At 37.4% G+C, this 20,316-nt stretch overlaps 1 protein-coding gene across 1 annotated transcript in view; it reads left to right on the top strand.

Annotated features, from left to right (window-relative positions):
• ipo11 (importin 11) overlaps window positions 1-20,316 on the top strand; it is a gene marked incomplete in the record, with an annotated part of 131,874 nt that overhangs the window by 1,021 nt on the left and 110,537 nt on the right. The window contains 4 exon segments of the mRNA XM_014002678.1: window positions 7,167-7,316; window positions 8,851-8,951; window positions 13,409-13,481; window positions 14,495-14,698. Coding sequence (XP_013858132.1) covers window positions 7,179-7,316; window positions 8,851-8,951; window positions 13,409-13,481; window positions 14,495-14,698 — 516 coding nt within the window.

Raw genomic sequence — 20,316 nt, 5'->3', positions numbered from 1 at the left:
TCGACCTTCGGAGGACCCACCCTGCCGTTTTGGACACAGCCATTGTYTATACATGGTGTATTACAGTAACGGACCAGCAGGGGTCCCCTTGCAGGCCAAAACAATAAAATGATGAGAAAATGGGAGGCATAATRATAAACAATGTACATTTATGTCATACCTATTACCTTCACGTACCTATAATACATACAGAATGAAGTCATGGTTTAATTGTAGATTTTGGGATAAACAGCAATTCAATGTAAAAGCTTGTCTTTGGTTTAACCATTGCAGTAAGTAAAAAAACATACCCGTTTTTTATTTTTGCAATTGCCATTTTTCTAATTTTGTTTTAAACACAGAAAAACAAAAAAATCACGTGCTTGTTTTGTTTATTGAAATTTTATTTTGAAACAGAAAAAACAAAAATCACATGCTTGTTTTGTTTTTGCAATTTTATTTTGAAACGAAAAAACCAAAGAACGAACATACACCGATTCAGGAGGGTCTGTCAAACCGTTCAATGCTAAAGATTTTATGTCAAAAATCATTACTTTGCATCAAAGGTGATTTATCTTCATTTTAAAGAAAACATTGTTAAAGTTGTCCATTCTATTTTTTTGCACACCTGAACTGTATATAAAAATGCAAAATATAGACTCAACTGTACTAGCTCTGGTGTTTGAGTTCTATGTTAGAACTCAGACCCTTTCCATTTTATCTGATTGACATTTATCATTCACTTTTTRATTAATCGTCCACTTGATTTAGTTTTAGTGCAGTGATCTGTACATATGCTTTTGCTACCACTGGAWATTATGCATTCTCTTCTAAATAATGTTGTATTGCCGTGTCAGGCTGCCCTCTCCTCACTTGGTCTTGAATTCCCGTAGCTCTGAGATTTCTGGCTTTGTGCATCACTGGACTGCTGGCCAACAGCTTGAATTGATACAGCTTTGTTTTGGGACCTTTGTCCTCCATTGCACAAATGTTAGATTTTAGGAGATTTAGGATCTCGTAAACCCCCCTGTGGCAGTGTTTTATGACTTCTCTTTTCCTTTTGATGTCTCTTTACAGTGGCACACACTGTAAAGATGTTTTCCTGCAGCCTGAAATTGACAGCACCACCTAGCAAAATAGATGCAGTGAATAGTAGGAACTGACTGTGACGATGCAGCTTARTTACATATCAGTTTGCCTTTTGGGGTCAGTATAGGATAACTAAAATAAGTTAACTTCCCAACTATTTCAAACAACATATTTCAATTTCACACAAACAATGAAGTTTATTCATCACCATTGTGTGATTGTATGCTTTGTTATTGCTTTGCATAATCATTCTGATCCTTCCTCAATGCTTTTGGATAAAAAAATTGTTCATTAAAAATCCAGTCTTAGCTTTGTGTCATATTAACTTTACATTTGAGTGATTTTTAATTAAATGTTGTTATTGTTCTCTAAGCTTTTTGATTGTTTTTGCTAATGGTAAATGGTACTGAATTTATAGAGCGCTTTTCAAGTCCCTCCGGACCCCAAAGCGCTTTAAGGGCTCGACACACGGGGAGCGAAAAAATACAGCGATTAACGGCCGTCATCGCAGCCAGGGTGAAACCCGACACACGGGWCGCGATAGCGATCGCAGCGTTGCGAATCGCGCTCTCAGGTCGCTTGTCTTCACAAAATTTGATTGGTTCTTGACTCTGAAGGCAGGTGTGCATTACGGACGTGTAAACTAAACAAATCTTGCGATGCTAATGATATTAAAAAACAAACACACATAAAGAWACAGTTTTATGAGGAAAAACTTACCATAAACTTCACCCTGGTGCCAATAAATTCCCATAAAGCTTTTTAGTAATCACTTGGTGAAAGTGTTAGCTAACGGGAGTATGTAGCATACTCTCCTCTCATTGGTCAGTCAATGAAACCCTCGTTGATTGGTTGTACGCTAAGCGACAAAAGTTGAACATTTGTCAACTTTTATATGTCACGTCGCAAGCTCGCGTGTGCACGTGTACAAGCGCGAAATTTCACATGCACTATTTTCGCCAGTCGCCTAGCTGGAGGAGGGCAAGCGATTGTCGCCTCACTGCACAGGCTCCATAGGAAATGAATGGAGAGTGAGTGACGTCGCCTCCCGTGTGTCGAGACCTTTACACAAACAGACAATTCACCCATTCACACACACATTCACACACTGATGATGGCAAACTACACTGTAGCCACAGCTGCCCTGGGGCACACTGACAGAAGCGAGGCTGCCATGCACCAGCGCCACCGGACCCTCTGACCACCATCAGTAGGCAAGGTGGGTGAAGTGTCTTGCCCAAGGACACAACGACTGAGACGGCTGGACGGGGATCGAACTAGTGACCTTCCGGTTCCAGGACGACTCCCTTAAAACTCTGTCACAGCCGCCCCGCTAATACAGTATATGGAAACTGAACATTGTTGGCCAGAGACATTTACAATTAAAGTGAAATTAGCCACTTTTTTGTTATGTGGCACAAAAAAACAAAATCCAACAAAGTTTCTTTTGTCAGGCTTTGCGTGCATAAAAATGATGATTTAGTCTTTGTTTAATGCTTCTAATGCACAAACTCTACTGATATTGATTCTTCATTAAAAAAATAAGAATCATTTAAAGAAGATAGGTTTAAAGTGACAGTGTGCCTTGAATGAAGGCTGAAAATTATTTTGCAGTGTTCAGTTTATATTTGTCTGTGTTCAGTGTATATTTGTAAATATATTTATATTTGCCTGCTTTGCATTTCAAAAAAGTTGATATCCTCTAATCTCCTAAATGAATTTTCTCATGACTCCTTTCTGTAAAAGCAATCACTAAAATCTTCAGTTAATTAAATTTTGTTTTTAAAATGTTGACAAATTAGACCCATTTTTCTTATTTTAGTTAGTTGTAATAACAGCTTATTTTTAAGTGGCCTTTTATTGAAGTATACATAAACTTGCATGTTCTGGTCTGACTCAGCAAGGTAAAGGTTTTCACTTTAATATAATGTACAGCCTGCTTTTTGCTTGATTGTCATTTTAAAAGTGGTAATTGCAGTTATTAGGATTGCAACATTTTTCAGRGGCGCTCAGAGTATGATATGCTGAAATGCAGATGTTAGAAGAACCAGGTTTTAAAGCAGGTCCAGCAACAGCAGCTTTAGACTGATCTGTGAGTTCTTTCATGAATACCTCCCTGCACTGCCTCTGTGAAAGAAGAGTCTCTCCTCTTCCAGTAGCCAACATCTTGAACAGGATAAAAGATTTCACCCTAAAGATGTCTATGAAATGATGAAAAAGAGGTGTAATAATGGTGTAATACTTGATGAGGGCATCCGATAAGTCCATTACTTCCATGAACTTATTGTAATCCCTCACATGATCAGGAACATCAATGTCCTTGACGCACCACTGCTCCTCCTTTACTCTTTTCCGCACGATGGCTCCTCTGTAGGCTTTGTGGAATGTGCTGCATATTGTCACCTCCTTGGTGTTATTTCACTTCACAAACAGCCGTCCATCTTTCTCCAGCCACCTCATGTTGCCTCTCTCGGCTGATTTGGACATTATTAAATGTAAATGTTGCTTATACTCCTCAKCTTCTCAGTCCCAGCTGTTCTTTTGATGTTACAGTTATTAGTTCTTTCACATAAATGCTACTGTTATATTTATCCTTACTGCTATAATGTGGGTGCTGTTTCCTGCATTCTGGGGTATTTGCAAGTTGTTAAACATATTTTAAACTACATAAATAAACACTTTCATAACTATTTTAGAGACAGATTGTACATTCAACTATTTTAGAGACAGATTGTACATTCAACTCAATATATGAATCGTCCTTGTTGTCTCACATTGGACGTTCGATTCTTTGACCAGCTGGTAGCCTAAGCAGTAGCATTTTAATAGGTTAAAAATAAAAATAGAATAAACACATTGGTGACTGCATCGTGGCAGCTAATCTTTTCTTTAGAGACAGTAGTTTGTCAAGAGAACAAAAAATAAAGTTACTTCTGTTGCTCCCTTTTTAAAAAAAAATATATAGATTAATATAATTTGTTTTATTCTACTGTCATAACTCTAACCCTCCTTACTATCGGCTTGGGACCAGCAAAGGGATCTATTTTAATCATAGAAATGTTTTATTAACATCCCATCATGGATCAGTCAGCAGCAGCAGTATGCATTTCATATCTGGATGTGATGGATATCTGCCTTCAGCAGGGAGAGAGACGCAGCGTGATGAAGTCTCCTGTCGTGCTCTGGGACCGGGGAGGAGGAGCCCACAGCAGCCGCATGGAGAAATGTGTTCACGGCAGAGTCTCTCAGTCTTTATAACGCCAGAAATAGAGTCGCTAGATTTTCACCAGTTTCTTTTCTGAATAACAGTCTCTAGAGGGTCTGAAAAGTCTGTATATATAGCGAGAAAGTTGCTAACTCGGCATCGCTGTGTTCCACAACGCGCCACCTCTCATGTCCGTGAGCAGCATGTCGGGTCGATTACGTCACACTCCGAAGCGATCAAATTATCATACATTATGGGATTCTTGGAATTACTGATCGTACATCGTACAAAGGGCAAAATTATCCTACAAATACGATAATTATCGTACCCCTGGCCACACTGACGCCGAACGACACGCCGTCGTTAAGCTGACACACAGCCTTAGCCCAGCAACGCTAACACCTAGCGAGGCTGTTTGAACTCCCCCGCATACAGCCCAGCCCACAACAAACACTGATAGCCACATCGTTCAGTTCGGTAAACCAGATGGAAAGCAAAAAAAGAGTTTTGTTCACCTTTGTCCTGCGACCAGACCGCACGTCGATTACAAAGGCCTGCTAATGCTAGCAGCCTTTAGCCTCAACACCGCAGTTTCCTGCACGACCTTCAGACAAGCGTCGGGGTCACCATTAACTGTAAGAACATTCGTGTTCAAAGACTGAAGTCAGTAGAAAACCACCAATGTTAAATAATATGATTGTTGGACAAGATAAAACCAAACAAAACCAGAATTCTGGGAGTGAGGATTTAATGCCATTCGGATCTGACAGGAAACCACACARTGCTGAAAAACCAGGAAGTTGATCCATTCATAGAGTCTTCAATCAGTACTAATCTGTAAAAACTATAATTTTCTTCAATTGTTTTCAGAAAGCCAACACGTATCTGATTTCAACATGCAGCATTGTGATGGGATGTCAGTTATTGAACAGTACAGGACTGGTGTAGAAGTTATCAACAGAAAGAAGTGGGGAGGAGAAGTTCATTGCTACCTTTTCTAATTACAGGATAACAAATGTTTTCCAACTGCATCCAGCGTTTCCCCTACCATTATGCAAAGGGGGGCGGGCCCCCCCGCCAACGAGACGGCCCGTCCCTCTAAAAATTTTACGGCATGTAGTCATTTTTATTTAAATAAGGCCAGATCAAATTGAGAACTATTTTTTGCATCCCTCCATATCCACCTCCATATCCACCAAAGTTGCCTAAAACATTTCATACTCTGTATAACACAAACACGCGCACACACACACCTACCTGTATCGGCTGCTGTTAGCTTCCTGCTAGCTGTCGTGTGAAGGAGGTCTTTCCTTTCTCGTCTTGGCAATGAAGGGGATAATTGTACATTTCCCTTTTGTAGCCTCCGTCTTCTCATTTCTGACTGGCTCTTGAATATCCTCAGGTTAAAAATGCTGATTACAAACGCAAGCGTGAGCTTTTAAAGATAAGTTTTCCCTGTAATGCTACGATCCACTGCTGTCACTTTACTCCTCATKTAAAGGAAAAAGGAGAAAAACTAACTACTTGATCGTACCTGCTGGTTAGTTGACACAACGGCACATTTGTATATTTGGTCTGCATCAGTGTGTACAAAGCTGATGACAACAATAGCATGATATGGATTCCATAAACTTAAGTTTCTCAGTAGAAGATTGATTGTAGCAAAGATTAACTGTACTATTCTATTCACCCCTCACTGGTTTCAAACTTGACTGGGCTTGAGGTGCTATAAATCTAGAATTAGCATTGTAACCAAGACTACTAATCCTATCAAAATATTGAAGCTTATGTGGATTAATCATAGTCCCTGTTGTATTACAGCTTGAATTTAATGTTGTTGTACATGGAAAATGACCTGTGTGTAACAGCATACCTGCTGTTAATGATCAAGAGTCAAGTACGTCTGGTCTTACTGTGATCATGCATTTAGAATAGACCAGCCTCTTAAAGAGTTATTAGCATAAATTATTCATGCTCTTCAGTCATTTCTCAACATCCAACAGCTGTAGCCACATTACTGTCATGGTATTCTTGTGTTCAGAATGAGGTTGCCCTAATGCATATAATTCCTGAGAGTCTTATTTCCTGTGGTGCTGAGTATTTAGGTTTGAGCTGTAGATGGCAGCCTTGTTTCATATATTTACCCACTTCCACTGAGACCWATAAAACACTTTCTATTCTACTCAGTCAGTCATTTTTTGAAGAAATTTACTAAAATAATCTTGCAGGTTTGTGGGGTGGGGGTGGGGGCATTCCCCCAAGAGAATGTATGACTATGAGAGACTATGAGATGCAAATGTTAACATGTAGTCTTGCCAGAAACTTTGTATTTGAGTTTGTTTTTGGTAGGGGAAGAAACATGTTTTTCCTCTTCATTTATGTTTTTAAATGAAAATGTCAGTGTTTTTTTATTTCATTTTATTTTTAACAAGGACTCCTAATCTCATTGTAGGCTGAGCTAGACATCGGTTTATCTTTCCATCTGTCAAACAGTTCTTTTCACCCGGGGCACAGTGGCAAATTAGTCGAGCAGATTTTTTGAGACTGAAAAACACCTTTGGATGCGTGAAACTGGGGTGCTTAAATAATATRTGGGACGTACATGGCAGAGACGACACCAACTGTTTTCTGTGAGATATGCCTTTCTTTGTTTAGAGGAACTGTTTCTTTCTCACTGTCTTCCACAGAGGTTTCACTGCTTGATCTTTGATAAAATGGGGTAATATTACAGTTAAATAATGTAAGCAATTGTTTTTTGTTTTGACATTTTTGGTATGTACTGTATATTGACCTCCATAGCTTGCTGTTGATATAAATATATTTCCTACACACACACACACACACACACACAAATAGTTCTACATTTGCCTGACTTGTCCTCATTTCTCTGTAGATATATCCAGCTATGGATATGGACAGTGCCAGTTCTGTGGTGCTGCAGGCCTTAACCCAAGCTACCAGTCAGGACACGGCAGTACTGAAGCCTGCAGAGGAGCAACTCCGACAGTGGGAGACCCAGCCAGGCTTCTATTCAGTTCTTCTGGTGAGTCAGTATGTCACAGTGAAATACAATCATCTCAACTCTAGACATTCGTTTAAATATGATGTATGAAGCAGAAAGCAGGGCACAGTTTCCCCCCTAAGATTAGCTTTTATTTGAAGGGGAATATTTCGTAATCAGTTTAACAAGAACAAATTCAGAGTTAATATGTTCTTCTTTCGAGTGACAACACAATAACTTGTGATGACAGCAAGAAGCTATAATAATGTTAAAGACAAAGTGTGGTGGATTGCAGGCAGAATTCTTCAAATCTCTATTGAATGGATTCATTAAKATGTATTTGCAGAAAGTTGAGACACAGATGGCTTTTGTCAATATGCAAGGGTTGTTGAAAAGTCAGCTCACAGTTTATTCCACCAGAGAGATTACTCTGCTATTTTAGGAAATAAAATATATTTGTTTACTCTTCTCGTCAGGCTCTAATAATATGATGAATTTCACTTTTCATCTCCATGCAGTTTGCGAAGAAATTGGCCCAGTGTGGGCTCGGTCTAGCTAAGCACAAAGAACTATTCATAGGAAAGAATGTTTTATTTATTTTGTCAGTAGTGGTGTATTGTTTAAAATGGAAGTACCAGTGGTGTGTAGCATTTCATTTAAGTCAAAATTTATAGAAAATGACGCATATGAACAGATTCTTACAAAGGACCTGGTGGTGAAAACCTGGGCTGGATGAAGTTCAGTGGCGTGTAGTAGTCTGTGGTGTGTTGAGTAATTAGTAATTATTGGAGAAATGGCTGCATGAGGTAGTCAGAACACACGTTAATAATGTTACAGGTTGTCTTCTGAAAGAGCCTATAATGTTTATGTCCCAGTTTTCATAGCAGCCTTGTGGAAATTTGGTGCATCACCTTAAGTTACTAAWACTGCCATAATCTTTTATTACCGTCACTAGGGCTGGGTAAAAAAATCGATTTAATCGATCTTGGATCAATTTCATTTAAAGTGGGAAAATCGATCCACAGGGCATGAGATCAATTCCTCCCCATGGCATCTTGTGTGAAATTTTCACTAATAATAATATTTATGCTGGGCTATGCTGCTAAAGGTATATGTTGTTCCCATGATGCAACTGATAGATGCTTTATATTTTTACAAAGCAAAAAAAAAAAGTAACTTGAAAGTCTGAGAGTCAAGATTCCAATCTCTGATATTACTTGTGCTGCATCGTATTGTGCTCCAGCCTTTGCTGTGTCAAGGCAAATGGCGCTGAACACAGGGTGTACTCAGCTATATTTTCTGGATTTATGTCTACATTTTAAAGCTCAGGCATGTAAGTAGGTACAGGAAGTAAAACTACACAAGCAGCCTTGGTTACAAAGTCACCATACTTTTGATAAGCCTTACCTGATGGTATCACTGTACTGTCATTATACTTTAGTTGGGTTTGGAGTCATGACCCCTCCTTTTGTGGAGCAGTTTTAACTGTTACACATCATTAAATTGGGTCAATCCTTGAATTTTCTTTTTATTGCTTGTTTGAACTTGTGAGGAATATGTGCTTTTTTCCCTTCAGAATATCTTCAATAACCACATGCTGGCTGTGAACGTCAGGTGGCTGGCTGTGCTGTACTTTAAAAACGGCATTGACAGATACTGGAGGAGAGTGGCCCCTCAGTAAGTACCTGCATGTCTCCCTGTTCCCTCCTCAGCTCCACACTCACTCCTGCATCTAAAGCCTTTTTATCTCTGTAGTGTGTCRTGTCTTTACACCGTCTTATCCACTGATGTACTCTCCTTTGTTCATCTCTCCTAATCTCTTTGACTGTTTTTTGAGGCTCAAGTGTTCTTAGTTCGTTCTTATTGCCTTCATTTTCCTTTTATCTTAGTTCTCACTGGTTATAACTTCTGTCTACTCAACTTTTTACAGCTGTCATCTCTTTTTTTCACGTCATGATGCTTTGATTTTATACTTGGATTACTATTTTGTGCTTATTTAGTTGGATTTTAGATATGTGAGACCAACTGGGTATCTGATTAGCTTTTCACATCAGATCAAAATTGGATTTGCGTTTAAACTATATGGCGGTAGTTTGCCACGGGTGATCAGTTTGTCCTCAGCACTCCATGACCACCTGGAATTGTTGCCGTTCTCTTTTGAACGTTTTTTCTATTTTCTGAAGTTTACTTACTTTTCTCAGAAGTTCAATAAACTGAACCAATATTATTAATGTGATTCAATTTGGCTGTAGCTGTTTATTCAGTATTTAAATACTATATGAAGACTCAGCAAAGTTTTTGTTGTCAGTTTGATTCTTTTCACACAATAAAATCTTAATTCCGAAGTTACTGGATGATTTGTAAACAATTTATTTTTGCAGTGGTTGCTAAACAGAAGATATTGCAACTATATAACTAATTTGATGATTTTTGGAAAAAATATGTTTTCTTTTTTATATTTAATAAGCAACACTTTTGAAAAGCTGTTGATAGGGTCACTTTTCACTATCGTCTGTTAGCTCTTAACAACTGTCCTTAAGTGTTTGGGAATTAAAAAGACCAGGAGTTGTTTTGAAATCAAAATTGTTTCCCTCTTTTTAAAATTTGTTCTCAGTGCAAGATTTCAGATGCTCAAAATTAGTTTTTTTTGTATATGTGAACATTTTTGTTTCAAAATAAAACAAGACAAGCTTGGACTGCTGCCTGGGAAATTTATCCAGACTTCTTTTTTTATTACAGTGCTGTTATTTTATTGAATGTGTAATGTAGTATGCCATTTTCCATCTGAAATAAAAAAGTTTTCTTTGATCAAAACATCTGAATAGCAGCACATACACTCACCGGCCACTTTATTAGGTACACCTGTCCAACTGCTCGTTAACACTTAATTTCTAATCAGCCAATCACATGGCGGCAACTCAGTGCATTTAGGCATGTAGACATGGTCAAGACAATCTCCTGCAGTTCAAACCGAGCATCAGTATGGGGAAGAAAGGTGATTTGAGTGCCTTTGAACGTGGCATGGTTGTTGGTGCCAGAAGGGCTGGTCTGAGTATTTCAGAAACTGCTGATCTACTGGGATTTTCACGCACAACCATCTCTAGTGTTTACAGAGAATGGTCCGAAAAAGAAAAAACATCCAGTGAGCGGCAGTCCTGTGGGCGGAAATGCCTTGTTGATGCCAGAGGTCAGAGGAGAATGGGCAGACTGGTTCGAGCTGATAGAAAGGCAACAGTGACTCAAATAACCACCCGTTACAACCAAGGTAGGCAGAAGAGCATCTCTGAACACACAACATGTCGAACTTTGAGGCAGATGGGCTTCAGCAGCAGAAGACCACACCGGGTGCCACTCCTTTCAGCTAAGAACAGGAAACTGAGGCTACAATTTGCACAAGCTCATCGAAATTGGACAAGAGAAGATTGGAAAAACGTTGCCTGATCTTATGAGTCTCAATTTCTGCTGCGACATTCGGATGGTAGGGTCAGAATTTGGCGTCAACAACATGAAAGCATGGATCCATCCTGCCTTGTATCAACGGTTCAGGCTGGTGGTGGTGGTGTCATGGTGTGGGGAATCTTTTCTTGGCACTCTTTGGGCCCCTTGGTACCAATTGAGCATCGTTGCAACGCCACAGCCTACCTGAGTATTGTTGCTGACCATGTCCATCCCTTTATGACCACAATGTACCCAACATCTGATGGCTACTTTCAGCATGATAATGCGCCATGTCATAAAGCTGGAATCATCTCAGACTGGTTTCTTGAACATGACAATGAGTTCACTGTACTCAAATGGCCTCCACAGTCACCAGATCTCAATCCAATAGAGCATCTTTGGGATGTGGTGGAACGGGAGATTCGCATCATGGATGTGCAGCCGACAAATCTGCGGCAACTGTGTGATGCCATCATGTCAATATGGACCAAAATCTCTGAGGAATGCTTCCAGCACCTTGTTGAATCTATGCCACGAAGAATTGAGGCAGTTCTGAAGGAAAAAGGGGGTCCAACTCGTTACTAGCGTGGTGTACCTAATAAAGTGGCCGGTGAGTGTATCTCCCCTGTCTGAACCTGTATACCCTACAGCATTAATGGTGGCTCCTCAGATGTGCACGTTACCTTTTCCTTATGCTCTAATGCACCCACATACCATCACTGACTTGGGCTTTTAAGTGTGCGCTGATAAAAGTACAGATGGGCTTTTGCTTCTCCATCACAGAGAGACGATGATTTCCAAAGAAAGTTTCAAATTTTCATTCATAAGACTCTGGATTATTTTAAATTTTACTTCAGTTAAATGAGCTCAAAGCTGGTAGATTTTAAAAAGTGGTTTTAGGTATATAGTTAAGATATAATACAAACTTTTGGCAGTTATTTGTGATCATGCAATGTTGTCCACAATCCTAAACTCTTACAGTGACTCTGGAGTGAGCAGGAGTTTATGGCATTTGCGAAAAAAAAGGGGGAGTTTGACATAATGACTCTTTTTTTTTTCTTTTTAAAGACTCAGCAATGGCCTATTTTGGCCCAATTTTATGCATTTCAAAATACACCTTTACATTTACTAAATGTGAGAACAGCAGTATTAATTTAGCTCAGTTTTGTCTTTTTCACTACACAGTTTCATTTCACAAAAGCATGTAAATTGTTTCATCACAGACAGAGCTATAGTTATTGTGCATCTGATGTAAACAGTAAAGCAAATGCACAAGAGAAATAAAACACATCTCTAAAATAGCCAAAATGCATAAAGCTTTAAATATTTATATTATAATGCTTTTAGCTCATCTGGCATCTTCAGGCAGACGTCTCCCAGATTTCAGCACATAAAAACTGCAAGCAACAAAAAGAGAAATTTTAAAAAAAGTAATTCAAGAGTTTCAGAAAAGTAAAGCCAACTTCTGATTAATTCCTCATAACTACAGTAAGTAAATTAACTGTTAATTGCAAACAGACAGTATTATAAACAGCTAATGTATCCAGGACAGTTTCTATGACACCACAGTAAAATTTATGAATGACATAACTAATGCAATGACAGTTAACTGACATCTTTTTTTTTTATCTTAATAGTTTTCCTGCAGTTCGTTTTATTTAGTTAATATTTATATTGAAGAGTGATAAATTATTTTGGATAATCAGCATCCCCCCCTCCTCAGGAGGAAAGCATTTATAAATCAAAAAGTTATTCTGAATCAACATGCTTACTTTAAGATATTTTTAAAGACATTTTATTTTTTAAGACTTTTTTAAGACATTTTTTATATTTTTATGGGAAAGTTTTTTTTTAAATGACCACAGTGCTCTCATACATAGCAAACCAGGCATTTCTGCACTGTTTGAAGAAGCAAAATATGTGAATTGAATTTTATGACCTTCAGGAACCGCTCTGACCCAATGCAACACCCATGGAAAACAGCATTTTTATCTTTTAGATAGATGCTGTTCCGTCCTTCCTGTAGAGATTCACTGACTAGCAGAATCACAAAGTCATGTTGAATCTTAGCAGGCAGCAAGTAATGTCTCACAATTAATGTAGACACTTTATTTATTTAATGTGTCATTCATTTGTATATTAAATTGAGAGTATAATTTATCCATTTAAGGGTGCCAGGTTAAATATTTTCCCAACTTGGTATCAGTGTTTTTTTTCTGTTCAAACAGAAACGTTGTTTGCTTTTTGTTCATTCTACAGATGGAACTATGCTTGCCTATAATAACCAAGTGCAAACAGGATGCATTTGCATAATTCCTTTAAATCTAACACATTTTCATGATTAAATTGGTCCCATTATAAGTTTGCAAATTGAGGTCTTCACCATGTTGTCAGTGAGATAAATTGGTTTGCATGTATAGAAAAGGAAATGAGGTCATAAGGAGTCTCTTAGGATATAAGATACATCCAGCAGTGCCAGTCCGTCTGGCACCCTGTTGTCACAATGCTGAGTTGGAAGAAATTCACCTTCAGCCAGATTAACCTGGGTTAAAATTTCAGCCTTCTTTAATTGCCTGCTCTTGTACTCTAATGTATGCATTATTAAAAAAAACATCTCACACAGTTTTGCATTATGGAGCACTTTTTAAAAATGCCTCCTTACCTTCTCTGAATATCTCCGATTGCTTTGTTCACAGTGCATTATCAGAAGAGGAGAAGACTTCACTGCGAGCTGGTCTTATTACAAACTTCAATGAGCCTGTCAATCAGGTTAGTGGGGAAAATGGGATCAACTGAGAAGAAAGAAATAATAATAAAAAAGATGTTTTACTTTCTTATCAAGACTACCTTTTGCAAAATTGTGCAATGTAGACAGAATGGGACTGAAAGCCTTTGTGATTAGTTCATCTGTAATAACAGGTGTTTGTTTTGCTAAACAAGGTTCAAAATAATGATTTTAAACTCCCAACTGTTCAAGTTTAAATTTCATGTGAAACATTTTTGTAATAAATCATACATTTTTACTCTCTGAAATACAGCAACAAACAAGTAACTCTGAAAAAGGGCATCATATGTAATACATCTGACTGAGGGGGCATGGAAGGTGGCCCTAAACAGTGGCCATCCAGCCTGCCTCTTACAGGTTGGACTTCCCTGTGGGGARGGCTGTGGAACGCGGGGACTGATGGGGCCTATATGACAAGCAATGAATATGATTTAAACACCATTCAGCTCACCAGTCACATTCTTTTCTCTTAAAATTGAAACTCCAGAAGGCACGGTGTGTTTTATTTGACTGTGTGACTGTTCCAGTTTGTCAGCAAGTTACGTTCAGAAGTTTTARAATTACATTTTATTACCATACTCGAGTTATTTGGAAAACAAAATAACTTATCAATGATTGGAAAAATGTTGGTGTAAATTAGTTTTCATTCCACAAACAATGCAAGACTTTGGATTTTCATGGCAAATAAAATCATAATGCAGTCAAATTGTTTAATTTAGATTATATAGTTTAGTGAATAACTTARTTTACAGATTGGGAAATAATACACTTTGAGAAACCCATAAAAATTTGTCACCTTAGCTTTCTGATACATCTGTCTAAATTTTTCAAAAGACATTCAAAATAGAATTACAACAGATTAGAAATCTTTTAGATAAAGATCAGTTTCCTCTAAGTTAAGTTTTCCTTACAGCATAACTGCCTTCTTTTTTGTTAATAGTTAGCCTCGGGTTGTGCTTTTTCCCTCCCTGTTGTTATTATTTTTTTCTCCCAACAGATAGCAACCCAGATCGCAGTACTGATAGCCAAGGTGGCCCGTCTGGACTGCCCGAGGCAATGGCCGGAGCTCATTCCAATTCTGATTGAGTCTGTAAAGGGTCAAGATGGCCTGCAGCAGCATAGAGCGCTGCTAACCTTCTATCATGTCACCAAAACMCTCGCATCCAAGCGCCTGGCGCAAGACCGGCGTCTTTTCCAAGATGTAAGTAATAGTGACTCCTAAGGTGTTTTAAAATCTTACTTTATATTCTCATTTTCTTCTTTTGATGATGTGTTATCCTTACTGACTTACTTCTTTTAGGTATTTAGCATTTCATAATTAAGTACAAATGAACAAAACATTTTCTTGGACACATGAAATTAAAAGTAAGATGTTTACAGTTATTTATTGTTTGTTTTGCCCTCRAAGTTTGTCATCTACCATTTTTATTCAGTAAAGTATTGCAAAGATAAATGCAAAGAGATAATCGCAGCATAATGTAGTTTTCAGGTTCAGGTTTTGTCTGAGGAAGGTACTATGTAGAATTGCTGACAGTGTATAGCAGTGGCATTTTTAAAATATTCTAATTTGTTTACATAAATGACTGAAGTAAACATTTTCTCTCAAGTAGGATTTTTTTTTCTCAGCTAGCACTGCAATATTTAATTTTTGTACTACACAAGACAAAACAACTAAACAAACYAGATCAAGATGCAAAAATAGAGCTGGAAAGACAATGGTTTTAGCTGAAATCAATAAATAAAACAAACTGATAGGACCAACAGACAGAAAAAAGGAGACAGATTATTGGACAGGAAGCTATGACTGAAATAATAAAAAAAAGACTTGGCCGTCAGGCAGAGACATCGTGCCAAAATCCATGCCAAAATGGGTACCTTCAGGAACGACTTAAAACAAAGTGGCTCCAAGTACCATTAGGCTGTGCACTTTTTAAATGATGTACTGATTACTTTGACATTGAATAACCTATGCAGTCAAACATAGCAAGCTCAGTGTTCCACACTCCAAGTTTCAGTTCCAGCAGTGTTGTCAGCTTGAGTTTGTGAATTTTTAATGAGAATTTTTAATACTTGACATCTCRAGTTGTTAAATCAAACCTCTATGGCATAATGTTGTTATATCTATTTATATTTTAATTGCTTCTTTTATTATTCAGCTATGCTTGCCAATACTATCTCTGTTTACTAAGCCAAAGTAAATTTTATTATTTAAAAAAACTTTTTTTACTTAAATATAAAAAGTAAAACATTGTGTAAACTACAATATTGGTGTCAACACTTTTAGACACTTTTAGCACTGCAGAGAAAAAGAACAGAAAGTAAGTRTTGTTTTTGTTGATGTTCAAAAACATTCAGAAGTGTTTTCTGTCAGCAAWTTTTTTAACATCCAAAGCCTTGAAATGCTGTATTCTGATGACAAAAAAGGATTTTTGGGCTGTTAAACACTTATTGTGCATTGTATAGAATTGAAAAGTTMGAGATAAGTGCAACATATTCAGGTTCAAATTAACTATGAAAGCTGGGAGTGCTATTTCAGCATTAAAACAACACAAGATGTTCTCATTTTGCCAACACTCAGGACAAATTCAACTTATTCAAATAAATCTAAATAAAAAAATACAAAAAACRTTCAAGTTAAGTTGCCTTCAGGCCCAGAGAGATCTGTCTCAATGGAATTTGCCTGGTTAAATAAAGGTTAATAAATAATTTTAATTCACTTTTTTAAACAAAAGTTCTGGGTCTTCCTAATTCTGTAAGGCCAGTCAACGCTCCGCATGTGGTGAGTTCACATATTTAAATAAAACCAGCACAGTGTTGTGCCCATTGCCAATCCTGCTAGCATGCCGGTGTCAAAATGAACTCATTCAAGCCTGTAGGTGTTAATAAACGTATCTTCTTGCACTCTGTGAACGTGTTCCCTTCTCTCTTGTCCTTTATCCCAAGACAAAATGGCTGGAAGGTGCATGAGATGATGACCTACTTGCTGATGCATAAGCTGCTATCTGCACTTCTTCACCAGATGCAGAACTAATGAGATGGTGGGAGGAATGGGGAAAGAGAGGAGGACGTTGAGGCAGAGTGTGGGACTTTAAGATATGTGACTGATGTAACTGAGGAGTACCGTTGACAGGAGAAGGAAAAAACATAAGAAGTTATGGAGGAATGCACAATATGAAGAATGCAGGAAGAAATTAGGGCACTTTTGACTGTGATTTCTGATGCTGAAAAAAAGATATTTGCCTTCCTTCAGGACAGTGTTTTCTYTCCCTTGTTTGTTTTTATGTCAGACCCTTATTTTCCTATTGACAATGAATTCCTGGTTTCACCTTAGTCTTRCAACAAATTTCCTGTTATTTTTATGTTTTGGCTTCTTAGCAAAGCCTGATATATGCTTTTTTTTTACTAGTGAGAAGTTCCATGTTGGAAATAACATGTATCTCCCACTGGGACCAACGTGCTGTTAATGTTGAAGAGAAGATTATTCTGATCATCAAATTTGGACAATATTGGCAATTGTGACATGTAGCTTAAAACAATTAATATGATGAATAGATGACAATTACACTTGCTTGTGGCCAGCGTTGTGGTCTTGGTCCACATTTTCTGGCTTTCCTTGTACTCCACTTTATGCCAGTGTTTCAGGCATTTAAACAGGTTTGTAGGGTAAGGGTTGGCACCACCGTTGACCATTAGGCTCACATGCATAGTGATACTAAAATACGTCATCACATGGCTGTAATTGCAGTAATTGCAAAGTGGCAAATGTTAATTGTTGACAGTTTTACTGACAGTTAGACAGTTAATTGCATACCYTACCACTTCACCCAACCCTACCACCAAGTCAGTAACAGATGTCCAATGCCTTGTCATTTTGTWACACAGCTGTTTGTAGTCAAGACCATATTCTCTCTTTTTGCTAATATGTGACCACTTTTTCTGTTCAGCTTATTTTGATAACTTTGTCAGAGATGTGKGTTGTTGTGTTTGATTTGAATATAGAGTTAAATGTCATCCACYTATAGGCCAAAATCTACATCTAAATCCTTTCTTTGTGAATATGAATACAGATGACTGATTATAATGGAGCAGAGGGTGGACCYTGAATTGTGCATTAGTCTTGCTAAATGGAAGGTGCCCAGTGGCATAAAGTTGTAGGTTTTGCTACTTTATGTCTAAGAGTCACCAGCAAAATCCATTAAATCCTTCTGGGTTAAATTTTCTTAAGTGGATTCACTTTCACTTTTGCAATTTTCAACACATTCAGTTGTGCAGATGAAATTTGTAATTGATTTTCTTTGTAAACCCTACATCACACCACAGCTATGATCTCACATGCCAATTTTGCCAGCCATTTACATTTGTAAAATCAGATCACAAACTAAAAACCTGAAAGTTGCTTCGATGACACTTTTGGTTAGCTTGTGGTAAGTGTGGTGTTTCACTATTGGAGACTTATTACAACGTCTGATAACAGAAACAGAAAAAAAAATTATGTAAATGAGAAGTACTTTATTAGGAATTCAGGTGTTTTAAAATGCAGCATGGTAGCAGTGATGAGACAGGAGCGTCCAGTTGTAAAAGGCTGACCACAACTGTCACTAGGAAAAAAATGCAAATAGGATGCAGTGGCAAAATGGATATGCTAATTACAACACAACATCCTTCCAACAATCTTTAGCCACTTTTCAAATAAATTTGAGAAAACACGGGGGGGCATTAAATTTCTAAATCTTGGGACTTGTGACATCTCACATCATCATAGTTTGTTTGTGACTTTTAAACTAATAATAAAAAGTGCAATTTTTCCTCAAACAGACATTTCTGACCTTCAGTAATTTTTTTGTACTTTATTTTTTTTGCATTTCAATAGCCAAACTTTGCTTTCAAATAACATTGCAGTCTGGTYTTTCACAGGATGAGTATTCTTTAAAAGACTGAATAAAGGAAATGCAGTTTCCTGTGGTGTTTTTTTTGTGTGGTGAGTAGGAAGTAAGTTTGAAAAAGACAAGAAATTGTTTGCATTTATTGATATTTGCCTCTTTGTTGTTTTTCCTCTGTTGTTGTGAAAAAAGGGTTTTCAAATACGCACATTTAACCAGAGGTTGAAAAACGGTTGGATTATTGGACTCTTTAATGATTCTGCAACAATTCACCCAACTCAATATTTGGAATTCAAACTGAGCCCTAATCAGTGTTTTCCAGCTATGTAAATAACTAACTTCCTTTCTGCCTCTGTGTTAGATTATAAACCAAATGAATTTAAGCTGTCTGTCTACAGATGTGACGTTTTCTGTTAGCTATTGAGCGATAACAAATGTTGYTATTTTCTTTAGTTATTTGAGGCCAGAGCTGCTCTTTTCAGTTCCTTTTGTTGTTTCATAATATTTATCAGTGCTATGTGCCACCTGGGGTCTTGGTAGGGATTGTTGTCTACCTCAGGATATTACATTAATCTGTGAAAAGCCTCCTCCTCAGCCATAGTGATCAAGTCTCTTTTTATTTATACAAAAACACATGTTGTGTGATTATCTGTGCTACAATCATAGCAAACAACAAATGTAGAAGTTAGATTATTTTTTTGCAGACAACTGAATAAATAAATAAATAAATAAATAAATAAATAAATAAATAAATAAATAAATAAAACAAGACAACAAAACTGAGGGGCATTTTGTATTTATTAGTGTTAAAAATGCATTTGTATTTATGATGAAAATTTGCTGTCACAAACACTATGCAAAGCTCTTGCATAATGAGTAGTACTTGGAGTTTGTGATGGGGGTGACTCTCAGCTACTACCACACCAAATCTTATCTCCTTGCATAAAAAAGCCAGAGTTATGACCATATTTATGTTWGCTGAGGTTGCTTAGCTGTGGAGCCATCTTAATAGGATGAAAGCACAGACGGGGAAAAAAGATTATCGCCTTTTGGCTTTAGGTGCTGGGCGTTGAATTCCAAGCTTGTTTATTAATATAGCTGCCATGAATCAGATTAGTCTGAAATCAGAGGAACAGAAAGGAGCAAGCTGCTCAGAAATCGGTCTAAAATGAGAAACAACAACAAAAAAAGTCAGCCTTGCAATTTCTGTAAAGACAACATCAAAGCTTTTTGRTTGCTGTGCTGTCAGAGCAGGGATTGCTTTTACAGCGAGCAGTCGTCACTGTTCACTGTTATTTAAGATTTTTTTTCACCTCTTGATTTTGTTACCCTTTGGGTTTCTTGTATGTATTTGATTTCTTTGTTTGAGATACTTCAGTGTTTAAATATTAATGTGGCTGTTTTGTTTCCTTTTATCCAGTAGTAAACACTTATTTATTAATCACATTTAGTGGTTGAACAGCTTTCAGTGTGTTTTTGTAAGCACTAGGATTTTCAAATGGTTGAAAGTTACTGAGATGAAAGAGCAATGAATTTTCTCTCTTGTTTGTTAGAAAACTATTAACACTTAATTACAAAACTCTTGTTTGGGAAAAACTTCAAACTTTTTTTATAGTATGCAAGAGTGTAAGTGTACTGACAGTTTCTCAGCTTTGCTGCCTTCTACAGACTGAAGTGCCAAAATAGAAAGATSTAATTGAGTGCAACTGGAAGTTAACACCTAGAGCTCCTCCATGAAAGATCATCAATATTTGTTATTTTTAAATCAGTTACAGCTGTTTGGGTACTTTAATCCATAACACTTTTAACATTTGGGTTTAATTGAACTTGCTATGTCTATTCACTAGGGGTGCAACGATACAGGAAATTCACGGTTCGGTTCGATATTTTAGTCTCACGGTTCGATATTTTTTGGGTACAAAAAAAAGAGAACTTTCCT

The sequence above is a fragment of the Austrofundulus limnaeus genome, unplaced genomic scaffold (assembly GCF_001266775.1).
Source record: "Austrofundulus limnaeus strain Quisiro unplaced genomic scaffold, Austrofundulus_limnaeus-1.0 Scaffold14, whole genome shotgun sequence".
Taxonomy (NCBI): Eukaryota; Metazoa; Chordata; class Actinopteri; order Cyprinodontiformes; family Rivulidae; genus Austrofundulus; species Austrofundulus limnaeus.
This window is presented reverse-complemented; position numbering and strand designations above follow the sequence as displayed.